Below are 17374 nucleotides of genomic sequence, written 5' to 3'. Positions count from 1 at the left end.
AGTACTTGGGAATTAGTCAAAATAAACTTCAGTGTGGTAATAAAGGAACATCTGGTCACCCTGGTTGGTAGTGGTCTTTGTGTGAGATGCATCCTTTAACCTCGAGAATTTAAAATAAACATAACCCTTAAAAACTTAACTAAACATTTGAAGAGTCCCCACATGATCCCTCTAAAGATGCTTCCAGAAGAAAATTCCTGAAGCGTTTGTTTTAGGCTCAGCTGCCACCATCGACCTCTCTGTCTGGAATTTAACAAACTTCTGAAGACAACTGCTACTGGTCCCAAACAGACACATTCAAACACACACTGAACCAACATCTATAAAGAGACCAGACTGCTGAGGTATTTTCATTTACCTCTCTTTTCTTCTCCCGGCAGCAGACAGGAATGAACTGCTGGCAGGATGGCAGAGTAAGTCCTGATCTATACTTTATGAATCTACAAAACTCACAGAATCACCGGTAATCATATTTGTTCTTCTGTCTTCCTGTTTCTCTGAAGGAAAAAGGTATCGACGAGTCGGAAGAATCAGATCAAGGTAAAGTAGGATCAAGCTTTTGTTCTTTGTTTTTCAAATTTTGTGAGGCAGTGTTTACAAATTGTAGGGATTGAACTGAAACACTATCACAAATACAATTTCAAATTCATCTACTGTAATTTGCAGTTTAAGTGTTTTTATTTAGAAGGTTTCCTGTTTATTTTTGTACTAACTCTACCTTTTCTCTAAAAATATGAACAATTGACTGGGATGGCCTCCTTGAAGTTTTCTGATCTCAACCAAACTCCACCACTTTCTATTTTTAAACTCCATGACCTTTCCTCTTGTGTCACTCTCAGGATAACTAGTGACAATAGAGGAATCTAATCAGCAAACATTTTGATAATACATTCATAATTTATGTCATGTGTAACACAAAGTTTGCAAACATTTACTTGTTCCAGCTTGCCCTATACAATTATTTGCTGCTTTTCTCTGTTTTGCATGATTTTAAAGTTAAAATGTATATTAGATTTTGGACATTTCAACACACTATTATTGATAGGTTTTCATATTTTCTGATATTTTACTAAACAATTAATTCAATAACTATTAATTGTTAAAAAAAAGTGTTGAAGAAAAAATAATCCTCAGATTAATTAAGATAACTGAGCATTATTGATACTTCAAATATCAGTTTTTTCATTATCATATATTTGTATTATTTCTTCTTTGCTTGACCAATATGTGAATGAAGAAATGTAGAATAATTGTAACATCAATCTAATACAGTAACAACATTTAGATTAATAAAACATGAGAAAGGTGGAAAAACATATATTCATGGTTTTTAAAATGCACTTTTCCTTAAAAGACTTAACACAAACTTAACTTTAGAAACTGCACCAGAATAAATAAAGTATTATTGACAGTCTGAGACATTGTTAGGGGGGCTTAACCTATTGAAGTGTAATGAACATAATGAACACTTAATCCAGTTAATATCCATTATGTGGCCAACACATGTGTATTGTGTATTAAGACAGTTAGAAAGCAGCTTCTTATCCTATAATAAACACGGATTGAGACTTCCGGTCCTCATGGTCATCCTCTCCTCCTCCTCCTCTTCCTCTCAGAGCTTGATGCTCCAGATCAGTCAGACGATCCTGGAGGAGGAGGCGCGGGAGGCCAAGCGAGAGAAGATAAGACACATGGAGGAGAACTGTCCCTCCGTCTCCATCCCAGGAACCATGCCGGATCTCCAGGTAAAACTCAACATCACCTTCATGTTGGGTGGAGGCCCAGAAGAAACACAACAGACACGGGAGATGTTAGTCTTAGCAGCTTTAAAAGGCCGGTTGACACTGCAGAGCCAAATGGGTTGGCACTTAGCATTTGAACACACATTAGGTTTTTATAAATACACCTTTTTTTTTTAGCATTCAACAACAATTCCCATGTCTTTTAGTGCCGTTAGGGAAACTAAAATCCCATAGGAACTCCCACTGTTAAACTTTTTTTTTAAAAACATACTCTACTATAATCCACTGGAGACATTTTTCACTTTCCCCAACACTTCAAATTTAAATATGTGAGAATCTCTGCTGTCTCTCTTTACATTGTCCTTTTACTGTCCAGCTATTTTTGCCAGGAGAACATTTAAATGTAGCAATTTGTCCAATATTCGCTATTAAGTATTACAGTGTAATAGCATTATTTGTACCCAATCACATCTCTATACTACCTCATACTGTTGGTCTTACAGGGGTGGGCATTTTACGGCCCGCGGGCCACATCCGGCCCGTTGGCCGGCCTTGGCCGGCCCGTGTGAGGTTGATCATAAATTATAACATAATGAAAAAAAACAGCAACCTTTTCAAAATAAAAGCAACACAGCTGTATTGCTTGCATGGCGTAAATACTTTTCTAACTGTGTTGCTTTTATTTTGAAAAGGGCGCTGCTGTTTTTTTTATTTATTTACGTATTGATTGATTGATTGAAAAGTTTATTAACAGCTTGTATATTGGGTACAGTACAGTACAGCTCAAAACATACAATTGTTAAGGGGATGCAGACCAGAGAAAGACTTTCGTCTTGTTTACATCAGGGTCCCCCATTTCCAATTCATCATATCATTTAAGACATATAAGACATATTTGACATACAGATGGCTTATTTACAATTTACATACAGGTGGTTTTTTACATACAGATGGCTTATTTACAATTTTCATTTTAGATTTCGTTCTAATACATCCTAACCGGACATTTAAGACATACCAAGTCTACAGATATACAGTTAGTAACAGAGTCTAAAATGCGAGTATATACATAGATGGGGGGGGGAAGCTGTCCCTTGTACGACAGGTTGAGATTTGTACCATTACCGGGGCCAGTTTTGCAATGCTTTCCCCCGAAGGTGCTCTTTAAGAGAGGTTTTGAAGGTAAGTATAGTTTTACTTTCCTTTACAGTTGTGGGAAGAGCGTTCCACCTTGATGTGGCATAATTGCGAAACGTGTATTCCCCTTTTTTTGTGCCAAATGTGGGTTTTACATGATTTGTGGAGCTCCCTCTGGTGTTATGATCATGGTATTCCTTGACCTTTGGGAAGAATTTTGACATGTACATGGGTACCATAGAGGTGTAGTGGATCTTGTAGACCAGGCCCATTGCAAGTAGCTGTACTCTGTCGTCTACTCTAAGCCATCCTAGGTTGTCAAAGTGGGCAGAGGTGAGGTGGGTTCTAGATGAAAGGTCAAGCAGTAGTCTGACCAGTTTATTTTGCGATGTTTGAAGTTTTATTTTTAGCGCCTTGGAGGTGCTATGGTACCATGACGTGCAAGCATAGTCATAGTACCCTTGAATGAGTGCTCCTGCCAGAGTTTTCAGGGTGTTTTTGTTTACCAGAGAGGAGATCCGGTATAGGAATCTAGTTCTTTGATTGACTTTTTTTATTACATTGGATGCCATTTTGTCACAGGAGAGGTTTGCCTCAAGAATAGATCCTAGGTATGTAATTTCCTTCTTACTTGTGACAATAATGTCACCCACTGCAACTGAGAAGTCGTCGGATTTGCTGAGATTATGTTTCGAACCGAAGAGAATGGACTCTGTTTTACCCAGGTGTAATGATAATTTATTATCGGCGAGCCAGGTGCAGATTCTGCCGAGCTCGGAGCTGAGGGTTTTTTCAACCTGCAATCTGCTCCTGTCAGAGACCAGCAGGGCTGAGTCGTCCGCGAACAGGAACAAGTTGCAGTCACATGCTGATGACATGTCATTTGCATAAATTAGGAACAGTAACGGACCTAATATGCTTCCTTGTGGAACACCACAGCTCACTGGGAGGGGGGGGGACAGAGTACCGTTTACCTCCACCATCTGTTCTCTCCCCTCCAGGTAGGATTGCATCCAGCTCACCGATAGTTTATCAAAACCAATTGCTTTTAGCTTGTCAATCAGAATGGGGTGATTGACAGTGTCGAAAGCCTTTTGTAGGTCCAGCATCACCATGCCGCAGTATTTACCCTCGTCCACCTCTTGTTTGATGTGGTCGTTCAAATAAAGAAGGCATGTGTCAGTGGAGTGGGATGTTCTAAAGCCAGATTGAAATTCATAGATTAGTTTCTTTTCTGCGAGGTACTTTTCGACCTGTTCATATACTATTTTTTCCATGACTTTCGAGATGGAGGTAAGTATAGAAACAGGGCGGTAGTTGCCTGGGTCCAATTTGCTGCCCTTTTTGTGCAGGGGGGTTACTCTTGCAATTTTGAAGTCTTTGGGTACTTTTCCCAGTTTTATGGAGAGGTTAATTATGTGAGCTATGACTGGTGAGATGGCGGTTGCTGTGTCTCTGAGGAATTTGGAGGGGATATTGTCGTGGCCAGTGGCCTTGTTAGGTTTGAGGGCGCTCAGTTTAATGAGTACCTCTGCTGTTGTTACCCTTGCTAGACTGAAATCATCTTTGCGTACCCCTAGGTTTTTGTAGTAGGTCATGATGTGATCTACTCCAAAAAGCCCTGAGTGGGAGGGTAATTTATTTACAAGAGTTGTGGCTATGTTTGTGAAAAAAATGTTCAAGTACTTGGCCACATCCAGTTTGTCTGTGATGAGCCTGTTATCTGTCTTTATGTTTACGTTTGAAAATCTCGTTTTGAGTTTTTTACTGCAGCCAAGCTGGTTATTGAGTAATTTCCAAAGTTCACGGGGTTTATTTTGTTTTCCTCAGTTTTGTCATTGATGAAATTCTTTTTGGCAGTTTTGATCATGGAGCTTACGTCATTTCTTAGTCTGTTTCTTTCAATTTTTAGTTCAGTCACGTGGGCCTGGAGTTCACTGCTCGTGCTTTTGGAAAGCATTGACTGACTTTTATGAAACTCAGAGCATTTTTTGTCTCTGGTTTTCATGGCGGTCAGTATGCCGGAGTGCATCCACGGCTCAGCGCGATTTTTTACCCTGGTTGTTCTTAGGGGGGCCAAATCATTGAGTATTGCAGAGAATTTGTTTTTGAAACCAAGCCATGTTTCTTCAACTTGTGTACCACTGAGCTCATCTGACCAGTCCAGGCTCTCCAGTTCTAGGTTAAAGGCCTCGCTAGAGTAGTTTTTGAGGTCTCTAGATATGACTGTTTTGTGACAGCCGGCCTTTTGTTTTAGCTTTTTGCGGGTACAGAATATCATATAATGATCACTTAAACCGCATGCTATAACCCCTTTACTGGAGATCCTGGACTTGTCAGAGGTCAGAATGAGATCAATGGTAGTTTGTGTTGTTTCACATACCCGGGTGGGTTGGGTGATTAGCTGGCTGAAGCCGTGCAGATCACAAATCCTACTGAAGGACTTGAAGACGGACGTGTCTTTACGTTGCATATCCGTGTTCCAGTCTCCAATAATAATTGTCTCTACATCCCCCACATCAGCCAAACACCCATCTAATGTATCATAAAAGTCACTCTGTTCCGGTGGTCTATAGATTGTCCCGACTATTACAGATTTAGCATTGTCAAAAAGAATTTCAACCCACACAGATTCAATATTTTCATGATGCAGGTCAGTACGGTTTTTGAAATTGGTGTCTTTATGTATGTACATGCAGACACCACCTCCATTCACGTTCCTGTCCCTTCTCACTACAAGATAATCTTCAATTTCAATCTCTGAATCTGTAATGGAATTGTCCAATTTGGTCTCAGAAAAGCATAATATGCTTGCCTTACCGTTCATGAACAGTTGCCTGAGTTCAGCCAGTTTGTGTCTCAGGCTGTTAGTGTTCAGATGAAAAATATGTAGTCCATTTTTGTTGTTTAAATGCATAATGTCGTCAGCTTGAAGATATTTGTCTTTGTCCGTTACAGCAAACGGCTTGCGGCCTGCCGTGGTGCTTGGAGCGGTGGGGTGGTGGGGGGAGGGAGGCTCCGTTGAAGCTTTAGCCGTCGATATGCTAGCAGGGTGGCTAACAACATGGTGGATATTTGTTCCCTCGGATCTCGGTTCTCTTCCTCTCGTCACTGCCTCATGCGTGTCTGTCTGCCGAGGCGTCCCCGGGGGAATGTCGAAGTCTCCGTTGATTCCTCGGTCTCCGCTGTCTCCATGGTCTCTGTTGTCGTCGCGTAGTTGTTGCTGTAGCGGAAGAGATGCTAGTTGTGATGCTAGTTGTGATGCTAGCTCCTCGAGCCTGCAGGAATGGCTTCTTGTCTGCACCGGGCCCGGATTCAGATGGATGTCTCCCGCTAACAATAAGACCAAGACGATCATACTTCTTCGGTCTAGTTTGCCTGACGGGGGTAAGTACTTTCGCGTCGGGTTTGCAGTTAATAATGCATGAATGCTTGCACTTCCAAAGCGAGGTGTTTCCTTTCCCAGCCGTTGAGAAGGTAAAAGTCATTGTGGTTCATTTTATCCCTGCTTTCACTACTCTCCTTCTCTAAGTGATGTTGCCTCATTGATGAGTTGAGGTAGGAGTCCATAATCCATATTGTCAGGAGGATGAAATATGTAAAAAATCGTGAGGAATAACCTCCAAAGCGGGAGCTCTCGAAAATGCGACCACTCATAGCGAAACCGGAAGCTTCTGTCGACGTAAACGCTTATGCGGTGAACAGCTACGAGTGATGCTGGCCGGCTAGTCCTCGAAATGTCCGCTAAGGGAAAAAAAAGAAAGATCGATACTGAATGCCGCGTTTTCAACAAGACATGGACCGCTAAGTATTTATTTACAGAAGTGAAAGGTAAAGCTGTGTGTTTAGTTTGTGGTGCGCAGGTCGCTGTGTTCAAGGAGTACAATTTGAGTCGCCACTATGCTACCAAACACGCAGATAAATACAAGAACCTGTCTGAGGAAGAGCGGGCAAAGGGGTCGGATGCTTTGCTAGCTAAGCTGCAAAGCCAACAACACATTTCCACAAAACATTCCACATCCAGAGATGCAGCTGTCAAGACGAGTTATGTCTTAAAAGTTAACCGTTTTCGGAGGGAGAGTTCATTAAGGAGTGTTTGTTGGACACTAATATGCCCGGAGAAAAAGGAGGCATTGAGAAAGTGCCGCTCTCCTCCCGACGCACTGTTACGAGGAGAATTGAGGACATCGCGGGAAATCTGGAGCTTCAGCTGCAGAACAGAGCGGTCAACTTTGACTTTTTGTCCTTGGCTTTGGATGAGAGCTGCGATGTACGTGACACTGCCCAGCTACTCATCTTCCTACGTGGGATAACTACAGACTTCAAAATCACGGAGGAGCTGGCAGCCATGCAGTCAATGAAAGGGACAACAACAGCGAGTGATTTGTTCACGGAGGTAAATGCATGGGTGGAAAAAGTTGGGGACTGAAATGGGACAAGCTGGCAGGCGTGACAACGGATGGTTGTCCAAATCTGACAGGGAAAGATGTTGGACTATTGAAGAGAATGCAGGATAAAGTGACAGAAATTAACCCTGAGCAGAAATAGGTATTTTTGCATTGTATTATACATCAGGAAGTGTTGTGTAAGTCAGTGTTAAAAATTAACCATGTTGTTGATGTTGTAACTAAAATAGTTAACTTCATCAGGGCAAGAGCATTGAATCACAGACAGTTTGTTGCACTTTTGGAGGAAAGTGAGACTGAACATCGTGACATACCCTACCATGCAGCTGTCAGGTGGCTCAGCCTGGGCAGAGTGCTAAACAAATGTTATTTTTTATTTAAAGCTGCTTCATTTCAATAACCAATATAAGCTACACCATATTTTAAGTACCAGGGCTGATCATTTGAACCATATGTCAGGAGGCCGCAATTGTTCACTCATCCCCAAATTCAAGATTTTTTAGATTTGTTTTTTATTCCACTCGGTCATTCTCCACGGGAACATTGCAAAAAACAAAGATTACATGGGCCCTAGTATGCAAATGCTCAGGTTCATATTTGTATTTTGTGCCTGTTTACATGATTTAATATAATTTAATCTAAATTAATCAAAAATGCTTTATGTTTATCATACTGCCTGTGCTGCAGCACCTCTTTTCACCCTCTGTCTGAAACCAGAGCCCAGTCTGCTCTGATTGGTTAGCTGGCCAGATCTGTTGTGATTCAACACTCAGAGAAGTCCCGTCCCTTAGCCTATCACGTACAATGTGTTGGAGAGCTAGCCAATAGAAACATGAGTGTCACATATTGATGTCTCTATGTTAGGGTTGTAAACAAGGGACTACAATCGAGGTGTTTCAGGCAGTGGTTAGGAAAGAAACTCCCTCTGGAGGGAACTTTTGGATTTGAGCCTTTGCAGACCATCATTTACATGTTCAAAAACCTATATAACACAGTACAGGAAAGGGAACACCCCAAAAAGCATAATAGGGCCACTTTAAGGCTTGTCTTGTAATCACATTTATATTCAAGAGCACCCACACCAACCATTGAAACAGATTGCAGATCTTTAATTATAGACACACTTACAGATGGTCTTCTTTGTCAGATTGACGACCTGAGGATGAAGGTTCAGGATCTGAAGGGGAAGTTTAAGAAGCCGGCCCTGAAGAGGGTGCGGATGTCGGCCGATGACATGCTGGCCGCTCTGCTAGGCTCCAAACACAAAGTGTCCATGGACCTGAGAGCCAACCTGAAGCAGGTCAAGAAGGAGGTGAAAGAGGAGGTGGGTGCTTCATATTTTGTATTAAACACTAAAGGAAAACTCAGAGGATTACATTTTCATAGTACAGTAATGTAGTTCTTAGGTTCCATCTCTGAAATCAAACTGTGGCATAAATATACAACAACAAACAAACAAAGAAAAAAATACATTAAAAGGGTTCTGAATCATTTATTCCAAGGGATTTTAATCTCTTTTTCTCTTACTTTGCAGGAGAAGCAAACAGGAGATTGGAGGAAGAACATCGAAGACAAGGCCGGGATGGACGGCAGAAAGAAAATGTTCGAAGGAGAGGTTTAAACCCTAGTGTGTTGTTTTTCTGTCGACAAGGGTTTTTAATTTCTGTATATTATGTTGTGACAATGTGTATAAAATATAGAATAAATAAATAATGTAATGCTTTGTGTTTCATGGCAATAATTTATCATGAAATAAAAATAGGTTGCTACAGAACAAATATTGTAAGTGCTAAAATCAAGATTAACGCATTTCATTACTACATCTGGCAACATTGACTCAATGAAAGTCAGGCAATTAAGTGTACACAAATAATTGAGTTTTTGGTTTTATACTGATTTTAAAAAGGCTATAAAAGCTTATTATTACTATTACTTTGCTTAATAGAAAAGAGAAACAAATATTTGTGTGCAAACCTCAACATGCTCTGATAAGTCCTGCTCTAATTTGTATTGACGTGTTTTGGACATGGAATTAAAAGGTATACGTTTTATAACTTAGACAATATCTGTAAAATACACTGAAAATGTGTCTGATTGTGCAAGGATAGATTGCCCCATAGAGCACTAACCATGTAGTTTTTAATCGTGTTCAGTATGGTCATTCCAATACAATTTACCACATTTTTCATAACAGATATTCCAGGGCATTTTAAATTACGCCCTTGGAATTTAAACAGTTATGTAGTCCTCAACCTTATTGGAGCTACATGAAACATTGATACTATTTTATTGCGTAAAATAAAAATAAAACGGTAACATAACATAAAACACATAAAGTAAGTAATACATATTAATTCTCATATTTTAACTAAACTCATTTTTAGTGTGGAAATGTTGTCCTTTTCAATAAAGTTTTAGGGAAGAAGGTTTTTTTCAGTCACGTGATGTGACGTCACGAGTAGGTCCTGTGATACGCTGGTGGAAGTAAAGGAAATCAAACCATCAGCTACAACAGCAGGCTGAGTGTATTAACGATAAAAGACCAGTATCTGTAAATTACCGTGTAAAGGACCGAGACAAGGCGCTTCAGGTCGCGCTGCTGGCCGTTGAAAGCCCCACAAAGAAACAAAGATGACGGCGGCGGTGTTTTTCGGCTGCACCTTTATTGCCTTCGGCCCGGCCATCGCTCTGTTCCTGTTTACCATCGCCCGGGATCCGCTGAGGGTCATTTTCCTCATAGCCGGGTGAGAGTTAATCTATATTATTTGAGGCTAAGGTGAAAGTTACCTTATCTTGAGAAAGCAGCGTAGAACTGCCGTGTTTAACGTTGATACCCCAGTATTTACCAGTGTAAGTTAGCTTGCTAGCTAACAGACCGCTTCCTTAGCTAGCTGCTACTAATAGCTTCCATTTTGGGACTCTGTCTTGATAGTTTCTTTCTTATTACACAAACTTAAAGAACATACTCTCCAGACAAATATGCAATGGGAAGATACATATTTAGTTTTAGAGTCCATTTCCTCTTCTCTTTTTGTATGTTTAGCATTACTTTTAACAATTTTATTTTTGAATCAAGCTAGCAGCTATTCACGACATTACTTGTTGTAATTACAATCAGTGCAGGATGATGAGTACACGGGCCGCACAGTTATGGCATTCTGCAAGTTAAATTGCTAAAACATTTTATTTTGAAGCCCTGTGGTCAAAAAGGGGAACATTGACTTGCTGCTCCATGGTTTAAACTTTGAGTATAGAATTTAGCCAATCACAGCCCTCTTTATTTTTCAAAATGAGACCCGTTTTAAATAATATTTTACATTTTTACAATTAACAATGAAAAACTGAAGAAAAAAATAGTTTTCTTGATGTTGACACCAAAATGTGTAAAAGTCATTGAGTAAAATGTATTTATCAAATCAGACTTAAATGAAAACTCAGAATTCCCTTATTCGACATTTTAATATTGTGATATGTATCAAGTTAGTGTTTTCTTTTTTTCTGGTTTGAAAGGATTACAGCGATGTCCCAAACATGTATGATGTTGGGGCCATCCCATAGTGATATTTGGTTTGTCCTATACAGCCCATTCACAGTCTGATGTTAGATTTTCAGGAAAAGACAACGTAGACTTACCTGAAATGTTTAAATCATTTATTATAGATGAAATGTCTTTGGATTTGCAGGGGGATTTTCCACAATTTTCAGCCATTATAAAGTCAACCGATTTAATTCATTATTTCTACAAATTATAGGAAATGTAAATACATTTTAGCTGCAGCCCAACATGAAAGTATCACATTTTCACATGACTACAGTTGGTCTGCTTTCACAGGTTTTAGATGTGATTAACTCAGTGCTGAATGCAGTATTAACGTAGTAAAGGACATTTTGGCCTGTTTTTTTATACCTGACCCTCAGGCCAGGTCTTGTGCCAAAAATGGACAGCCTGTTGAAATATGAACACCCTGTTGGAATAGCTTACTTTTAACCCATTTTTTTAGACTGTAAAGCCATTTGTGACTACTAATAATTGATGGTAGGCCAATAAGGATATTAGTTATTTAACTGAAATCATACTAAATATTACTTTTAGGAATCCTCTCGGGTGTCACACTGGCCTGTTTCTGAGCCTCTTTTCATATAACTGATTGTGTATCTGTTTGTTTATTTCTCATCAGAGCGTTTTTCTGGCTGGTGTCCCTTCTGCTGGCCTCTCTGGTCTGGTTCATCTCGGTTCAGATCAGTAATAAGGAGAGCGCGGCGCAGCAGAAAGGGCTCCTCATCTTCGGAGTGGTGCTGTCCGTCCTGCTGCAGGAAACCTTCCGCTTCGCCTACTACAAGCTGCTGAAGTAAGTCGCTGCTACAACACTGTCTGACGCTTTTACAGACGCCTCATCCTCACCACAGTCTCTGTTATCACACTCAATCTGAGGAAATTCAGTGGGAATCATCTGATCCTGAGCTTTTTAACACCATTAGAGTTCTTACACATTCTTTGTAGTGGAGTTGTATTTTGTGGCATGAATTCACATTTATTGAATTTTAATATAATCAGTCAGCAGGGGATTTGTACTGCTTGTGTTGAGATGCCTATAAAGTCTTGACATGACTTGGTAGAAATCTGATGTAAAATAAAGACTTTTACAGAAGTTTGACATTACTGAAGGAGGGAGGGGAGTGTAAACACAATCCTGAGGACAGTAACTAGTAGATCAGCTATATACTAGTATACACTAAGTGTATATTTAATACACTTTTTGTTTTACTGCTTTTGCGATTTTATACAAGAAATTGTTGTAGTCAATAGTCATTTCTACTTCAATATCTACCTCATTTTCCATGAACAGTACATTTAAAATATATTTAAATGTGATCACAAAGACTTTTTTGAATTTAATATCATCACACAGATTTAGATGGAATTAGAACAAAGCAAATGTTAATAACATCAGCAGCCACTAGAGGGCACTACAGTGTAATAATCTATGAACTATTCTGTATTGAAATGAATGCCAGTGCTTCCTTTACCCAGTCCAGAGCCCTATAATAGGCTCTGACCCAGTCTATGCTTTTATTAACAGAACTAACACAGAGAAAGTGATTCCGAAACAAGTACTTAGTGTTTATAATGCTCTACTGCGTAATACTGAGGGAGAATAATACACTGCTTTGCTTTTGCTAGTTTAAACAACAGATCACATTCACAAGAATATATATATATATATATATATATATATATCATCAGTGTTAATGTGCTAGTGCATCTTCAAAGGACCATACATGAACGTCTTACTCTTGGTTATTTCCATAAGCCATCTGTTTGTTTTTCATGATAGTTTTATCTTCAGTGTGCCATGACAGTTAACGTGCAGAGACATTTTCTCATATTTATGACTTTCATAATATTAAACCTTCACAAACTAATGAGATAATCAAAATGTTTGACATGACAGTTAACATGCAGAGACTTGAAAAAGTTATTTTAACAACCAGATGAAAAACAGCTTTGGTTAATGTTTTGTCACAGTTGCAGACAATCTTTTAATAACAATCTCCACTTATTACCATGCATGCACTTTCAATGTTATTTATTTTAGGTATTTTGTTGCATCTATGACTACTATTTTTAATAATCTGACTTTTATCCTCAATTAATTGATCAAATGCTTGTTTTATGAAATGTTTGTTTTTATGAAATGTCGCAATTTCCCAGAACCAAAAGGCTATTTCATCAAATGTCTTTTTTTGTCTAACTACAGTCCAAAACCAAAATATATTCACTTCATTCCCATCAAAAATAAAAACAAACCACAAATATTCATATCTGAGATTATAGAACCCGTAAATGTTTGTTTTAAATAAACTTGAAATAGTTGCAAATACATTTTGTGTCAATCGATTAACCAGTACTTTAAAAGAGGCTGAATGATGTGATTAAAACCAACATTTCCGCTTTTTGCCATACTTTCATTCTGTTAGGAAATGGATAGAAACCAGTGGTAAAATACTTTACTACTATACTTTACAAATACTTTACTCAATTTTAGAAGAACATGCATAAATCTTTGCTGCAAAGCTGTATGTTTAATTGTGTAGTGGAATTATTTATGGGAAGAAGTAGGGCTGCTGGATTATGGCAAAAATCATAATCTCGATTATTTGGGTCAATAATTGATATCACGATTATTAAAAACGATTATCCATTTACTTTGAAAACATCCATTTATTAAAAAAAAAAAAAAAGTGAACAGTATGTTTTTAACAGTTGATTACCCTGAACTTTAAGTATAATTCAACTGAAAAACCAATAATTTTTTTTTTAATTAATTTTAAAAAATCAATTAAAATTAATTAAAAAAAATTAATAAAAATAAATAAATAATCGTTTTATTTCGATTATGTTGTTTTCATAATCGTTGCAAGCCAAAATCGTAATTGCGATTAAAATACGATTTAATTGAGCAGCCCTAGGAAGAAAACGGGCCTTTTCCTTTTTTTAATACCACACATATTTTTTGCGTTTTTGAGGTAAACACTGTAGCTCAAGTATTTGTGTCAGTTCCAAAAGATGACCTACACAATGTCAAGAGACATTTTGTGAAAAAAAACAATAGCTGACTTTTTTTACTCTGTTATAATCATCATCACACCCTGACTCCTAGCTGTATCCCCTGTTGTGTCCCAGTTTCCCACCATTAGTCATTTTCTATTAAAGGTTCATTGTTGCAGGCCGTATCGTCTTCCTCTGTCTGACATACATAGACTGATGACCTTGTTTACAGCTCACAGTGAAGAACGGGAGCTTTAGGCTCATGTGTGTGTTTGTGTGTGTGTTCTCTTTCAGGAAAGCAAATGAAGGCCTCCTCACTCTCAGCCAGGAGGAAACCATGCCCATCTCCATACGGCAGCTGGCCTACGGTACAGTTAGTCTGCACTTCACATCACCTGCTAATACTTTTGTTCTTTACTATTATGTCTAAAGAATAATGATATGTCAAACTCTGTTGCTTCTTTTAGCCATTCTTTTTTAATCAGGTGTATATGATACATCAAAAATGCTCATATCGTCCATTTTTCTGTGGAATAAACCACTCCTTGTCGTCCTGGTTACCTCAGTGTCCGGCCTGGGCTTCGGCTTCATGAGCGGAGCTTTCTCAGTGGTGAACATCCTGGCAGACTCTGTGGGGCCCGGGACCGTCGGGATCCACGGAGACTCTCAGCACTACTTCCTGTCCTCAGGTACCAAAGCTCACAAACACCTTTTGGATCGTTCCAGATGGAATCGCTACAATGTGTACTTTGATTTTTAAATGCATTTGTTAGTCTTTTACAATAAATAGTTTTGTCTCTCTACTCTTACATTAAGATGTTCTAGCTGATGCAGACAAGCCAATTAAGAAACATATTGTGTATTTTATGAAGAAATGTAACCCCTTTTCAGCCTTCATGACCCTGGCCATCATCCTGCTGCACATGTTCTGGGGCGTGGTCTTCTTCGACGCCTGTGAGAAGCAGCGCTGGTGGGCGGTGGCCGCCGTCGTCATCAGCCACCTCCTGGTGTCCTGCCTGGTGAGTGTTGCTGGGGGTCTGAGCATGATGAGGGCTGGTGGGAGGAACTGTTCTTCAAGACCGGAGCAATACAACTGATTTCAGTAGACTTCACTCTCATATGTGCAACACAAGTCCAAGAAGTGTGTTAATATGAAATCTTTACACTCTTTTACGAAAGCGCTGCATTAAATGTAGAATTATTTTGTTATATATTAGTAACTAATGCATTGTCCATAAAGCTCAGTTTCACACTGGGCTCATGTGTTTTAACTTCATGGTTTTCTTTTCTGTGACGTTTCACATGAGTCTCAATGTGATGAGCAATGGGGCGTTATGAACATTTAATGTCACTGTTTTCTTAGCCAAAATGATAGCAATTTGCAATAACATCCTGATAATCATCAACATATGCTCAACAAAATGTATATTGATTGCATCACAGATGGGATGCATACTTTTTAAAGGCCAAAAACGGTATTAAACATTCATTAATAAAGTCATCATAAATGATAAGGTCCCCTGCGTTGATAACGATTTTGAAATGGCAAGTTTTATTTGTTGATTGCTTTATTATTTTAAAAGGCTTTATTATTCACGTCTCTACTGTTAGTAGGCTGAACAGCTCGTTTTAAGGTACACATGAGGGTACTCGGAGATCATGGAAATTCCCCACGATGAATTATTAATGTTGCTTTTATTGCGTAATGAATATTATTCTCCCAAGATCGGAGAATAATATTTATTATATCCGCTTATTACCTTTTTTGACATTATTACTTGGTATAGTGGACATTTGTTCATATTTATGACTTTCATCATATAGCATTATCTAAACCTTCACAAACTAATGAGCTAATCAAAATGTTTCATAGCAAAACTTTTTTCATTGTACTATCATGTTGACCCGTGTTTCCCGTCTTCTCCTGCAGACCTTCCAGAACCCCGAGTACGTGGCCAGCCTGGTCCCCACCTACATCATCCTGTTCGTGATGGGCATTTGGGCGTTTTACTCCGCCGGCGGCTCCCTCAGGAACCTCAAACTCTGCCTCACCTGCAAAGACAAGGACTTCCTGCTCGCCAACCACCGGCCCAGATAACGCAGCACACAGGGCGCTGTGCAGGACTCTTTACCCAAAGATGACCGAGTTCACAAACACACACACACACACAAACACACACACACACAGAACACAGCGAGGAAGCAGAGTTAACCTTCTGTTAATCTGCTGTTTCACTAAGAGGTATTTCATCTTCAATCTAAACACGTAAAAGAAGAATCAGAGAAAGGTCCTTGAATGAAAGGAACCAAATATTTGGATTCATGTCCACCTCAGTTTGTATAATTCAAAAATACAAAATGTCTTAAATCTAGCTGATAGTGTCCCCTGTTTGTTGCCTGATGCTTCGAAACGAACTGACAAAAGGTGTTTTAGATGGAAACGTTTCACATTCTGTAAATATTCCAATGTTTTCAACTATCTTCTTTTCAAATGTGTCAAAGGGTGGATTTCTCATTTCTGATCAGAACTCTTTGTGTAAATATTTATGCATTTTTAATTCCCTGCTGTGTAGATAGTGAAATCTTTTTTTCAAGATGTGATATCTTTTAGTCAGTGTAAGAACTTGCCTTTGATTTGAAATGAACACAGATTGACAGAAGCCGAGAGGACATGACCTCCGTTTGTTTGATCGCAGTTATCTAGAGACCATGACTTTCTCACTTCTGTAGGGCAATTAAATGAAATCACCATGACTTCCTTTAGTTGATTCTTTTGTTCCACGCTTGAGTATTTATGTCTCAAAGATAATGGTTACTAATTAGAAGGCTGAATGCATAAACATTTCATTCCATCTAATTTGCACGCTTTTGGCCAATTGTACTTCTCATGGTATTCCAAATCGCTCTAACGTATCACAATTCAGTCCCACAGGAATTAAAACATTTTAATTGATAGACTTTGCGGCTTTCAGTGACCTGAAATCCTATGAAATATAGTTGAATCCTGTTCTTGAGAGAATACAAATGTTTAATATCGCCAAGTGAGTCCTTATCAAAAGGATTCAAATGAAGAGTCTCAGCTTCCGTGTAGATAAACGGATGGTTCATGTACTTTATTTCTCACTCCCGTGTGTACACAAATCCACTATTATAAAAACACAAATAGGATTAAGAACAGGTGGACATTTGGCCTCCATGATTTTTGAATGTTGAATTTCTTTGTTGCCTTTTCTTTTTGTTTGTGAGTGCAGGAGTTCTCATGAATACTCCAAAATCAACGAAGGTTTTCCATTTGCACCTGATTTAGTTTTTGTGTTGACCTGCTTGTACAGTTTGTATAGATGACATTCCCCCATGTTTCTACCAGTGAACTAGCTTAAGGTGATGCTTAGAACATGTTTTTTGACTTTATTCCAAACATAATCAAATAACGCTGGTTCACAAAGATAGAGAAGACTTAGTTTATGCAGTTCACCTACAGATTCATTAGTGCAGACCATAATAGAATCCTGCAATAAAATCTCCCTTCATAAAGGTTA

General features: G+C 38.9%; 2 protein-coding genes across 2 annotated transcripts; both read left to right on the top strand.

Annotated features, from left to right (window-relative positions):
* Positions 1 to 501: 501 nt before the first annotated feature.
* Positions 502 to 8923, top strand: LOC117471402 (troponin I, fast skeletal muscle-like; the record flags this gene model as incomplete). The annotated part of the gene is made up of 4 exons (XM_034116373.1): positions 502 to 540; positions 1617 to 1745; positions 8433 to 8609; positions 8820 to 8923. Coding segments are annotated over 4 exons (432 nt in total), but the record flags the coding sequence as incomplete, so codon positions are not given.
* An 816-nt stretch (positions 8924 to 9739) lies between these two features.
* aph1b (APH1B gamma secretase subunit) lies at positions 9740 to 17374 on the top strand. The gene is made up of 6 exons (XM_034116759.1): positions 9740 to 10029; positions 11464 to 11634; positions 14130 to 14203; positions 14402 to 14524; positions 14727 to 14854; positions 15766 to 17374. The coding sequence occupies exons 1-6, from the start codon at positions 9917 to 9919 to the stop codon at positions 15931 to 15933; spliced, it is 777 nt and encodes a 258-aa protein (XP_033972650.1). The 5' UTR covers positions 9740 to 9916; the 3' UTR covers positions 15934 to 17374.

This window comes from Trematomus bernacchii, unplaced genomic scaffold (assembly GCF_902827165.1).
Source record: "Trematomus bernacchii unplaced genomic scaffold, fTreBer1.1, whole genome shotgun sequence".
NCBI lineage: Eukaryota > Metazoa > Chordata > Actinopteri > Perciformes > Nototheniidae > Trematomus > Trematomus bernacchii.
Note: the sequence above shows the minus strand (reverse complement) of the source record. Positions and strands in the feature narration are given on the sequence as shown.

Bases quoted from the DNA above. Each gene is read 5' to 3' on its own strand.
- aph1b (XM_034116759.1), top strand. From the start codon at position 9,917: ATGACGGCGGCGGTGTTTTTCGGCTGCACCTTTATTGCCTTCGGCCCG. The intron at 14,204-14,401 runs GTACAGTTAGTC...TGGTTACCTCAG, and splicing joins CATACGGCAGCTGGCCTACG to TGTCCGGCCTGGGCTTCGGC. The intron at 14,855-15,765 runs GTGAGTGTTGCT...CTTCTCCTGCAG, and splicing joins ACCTCCTGGTGTCCTGCCTG to ACCTTCCAGAACCCCGAGTA.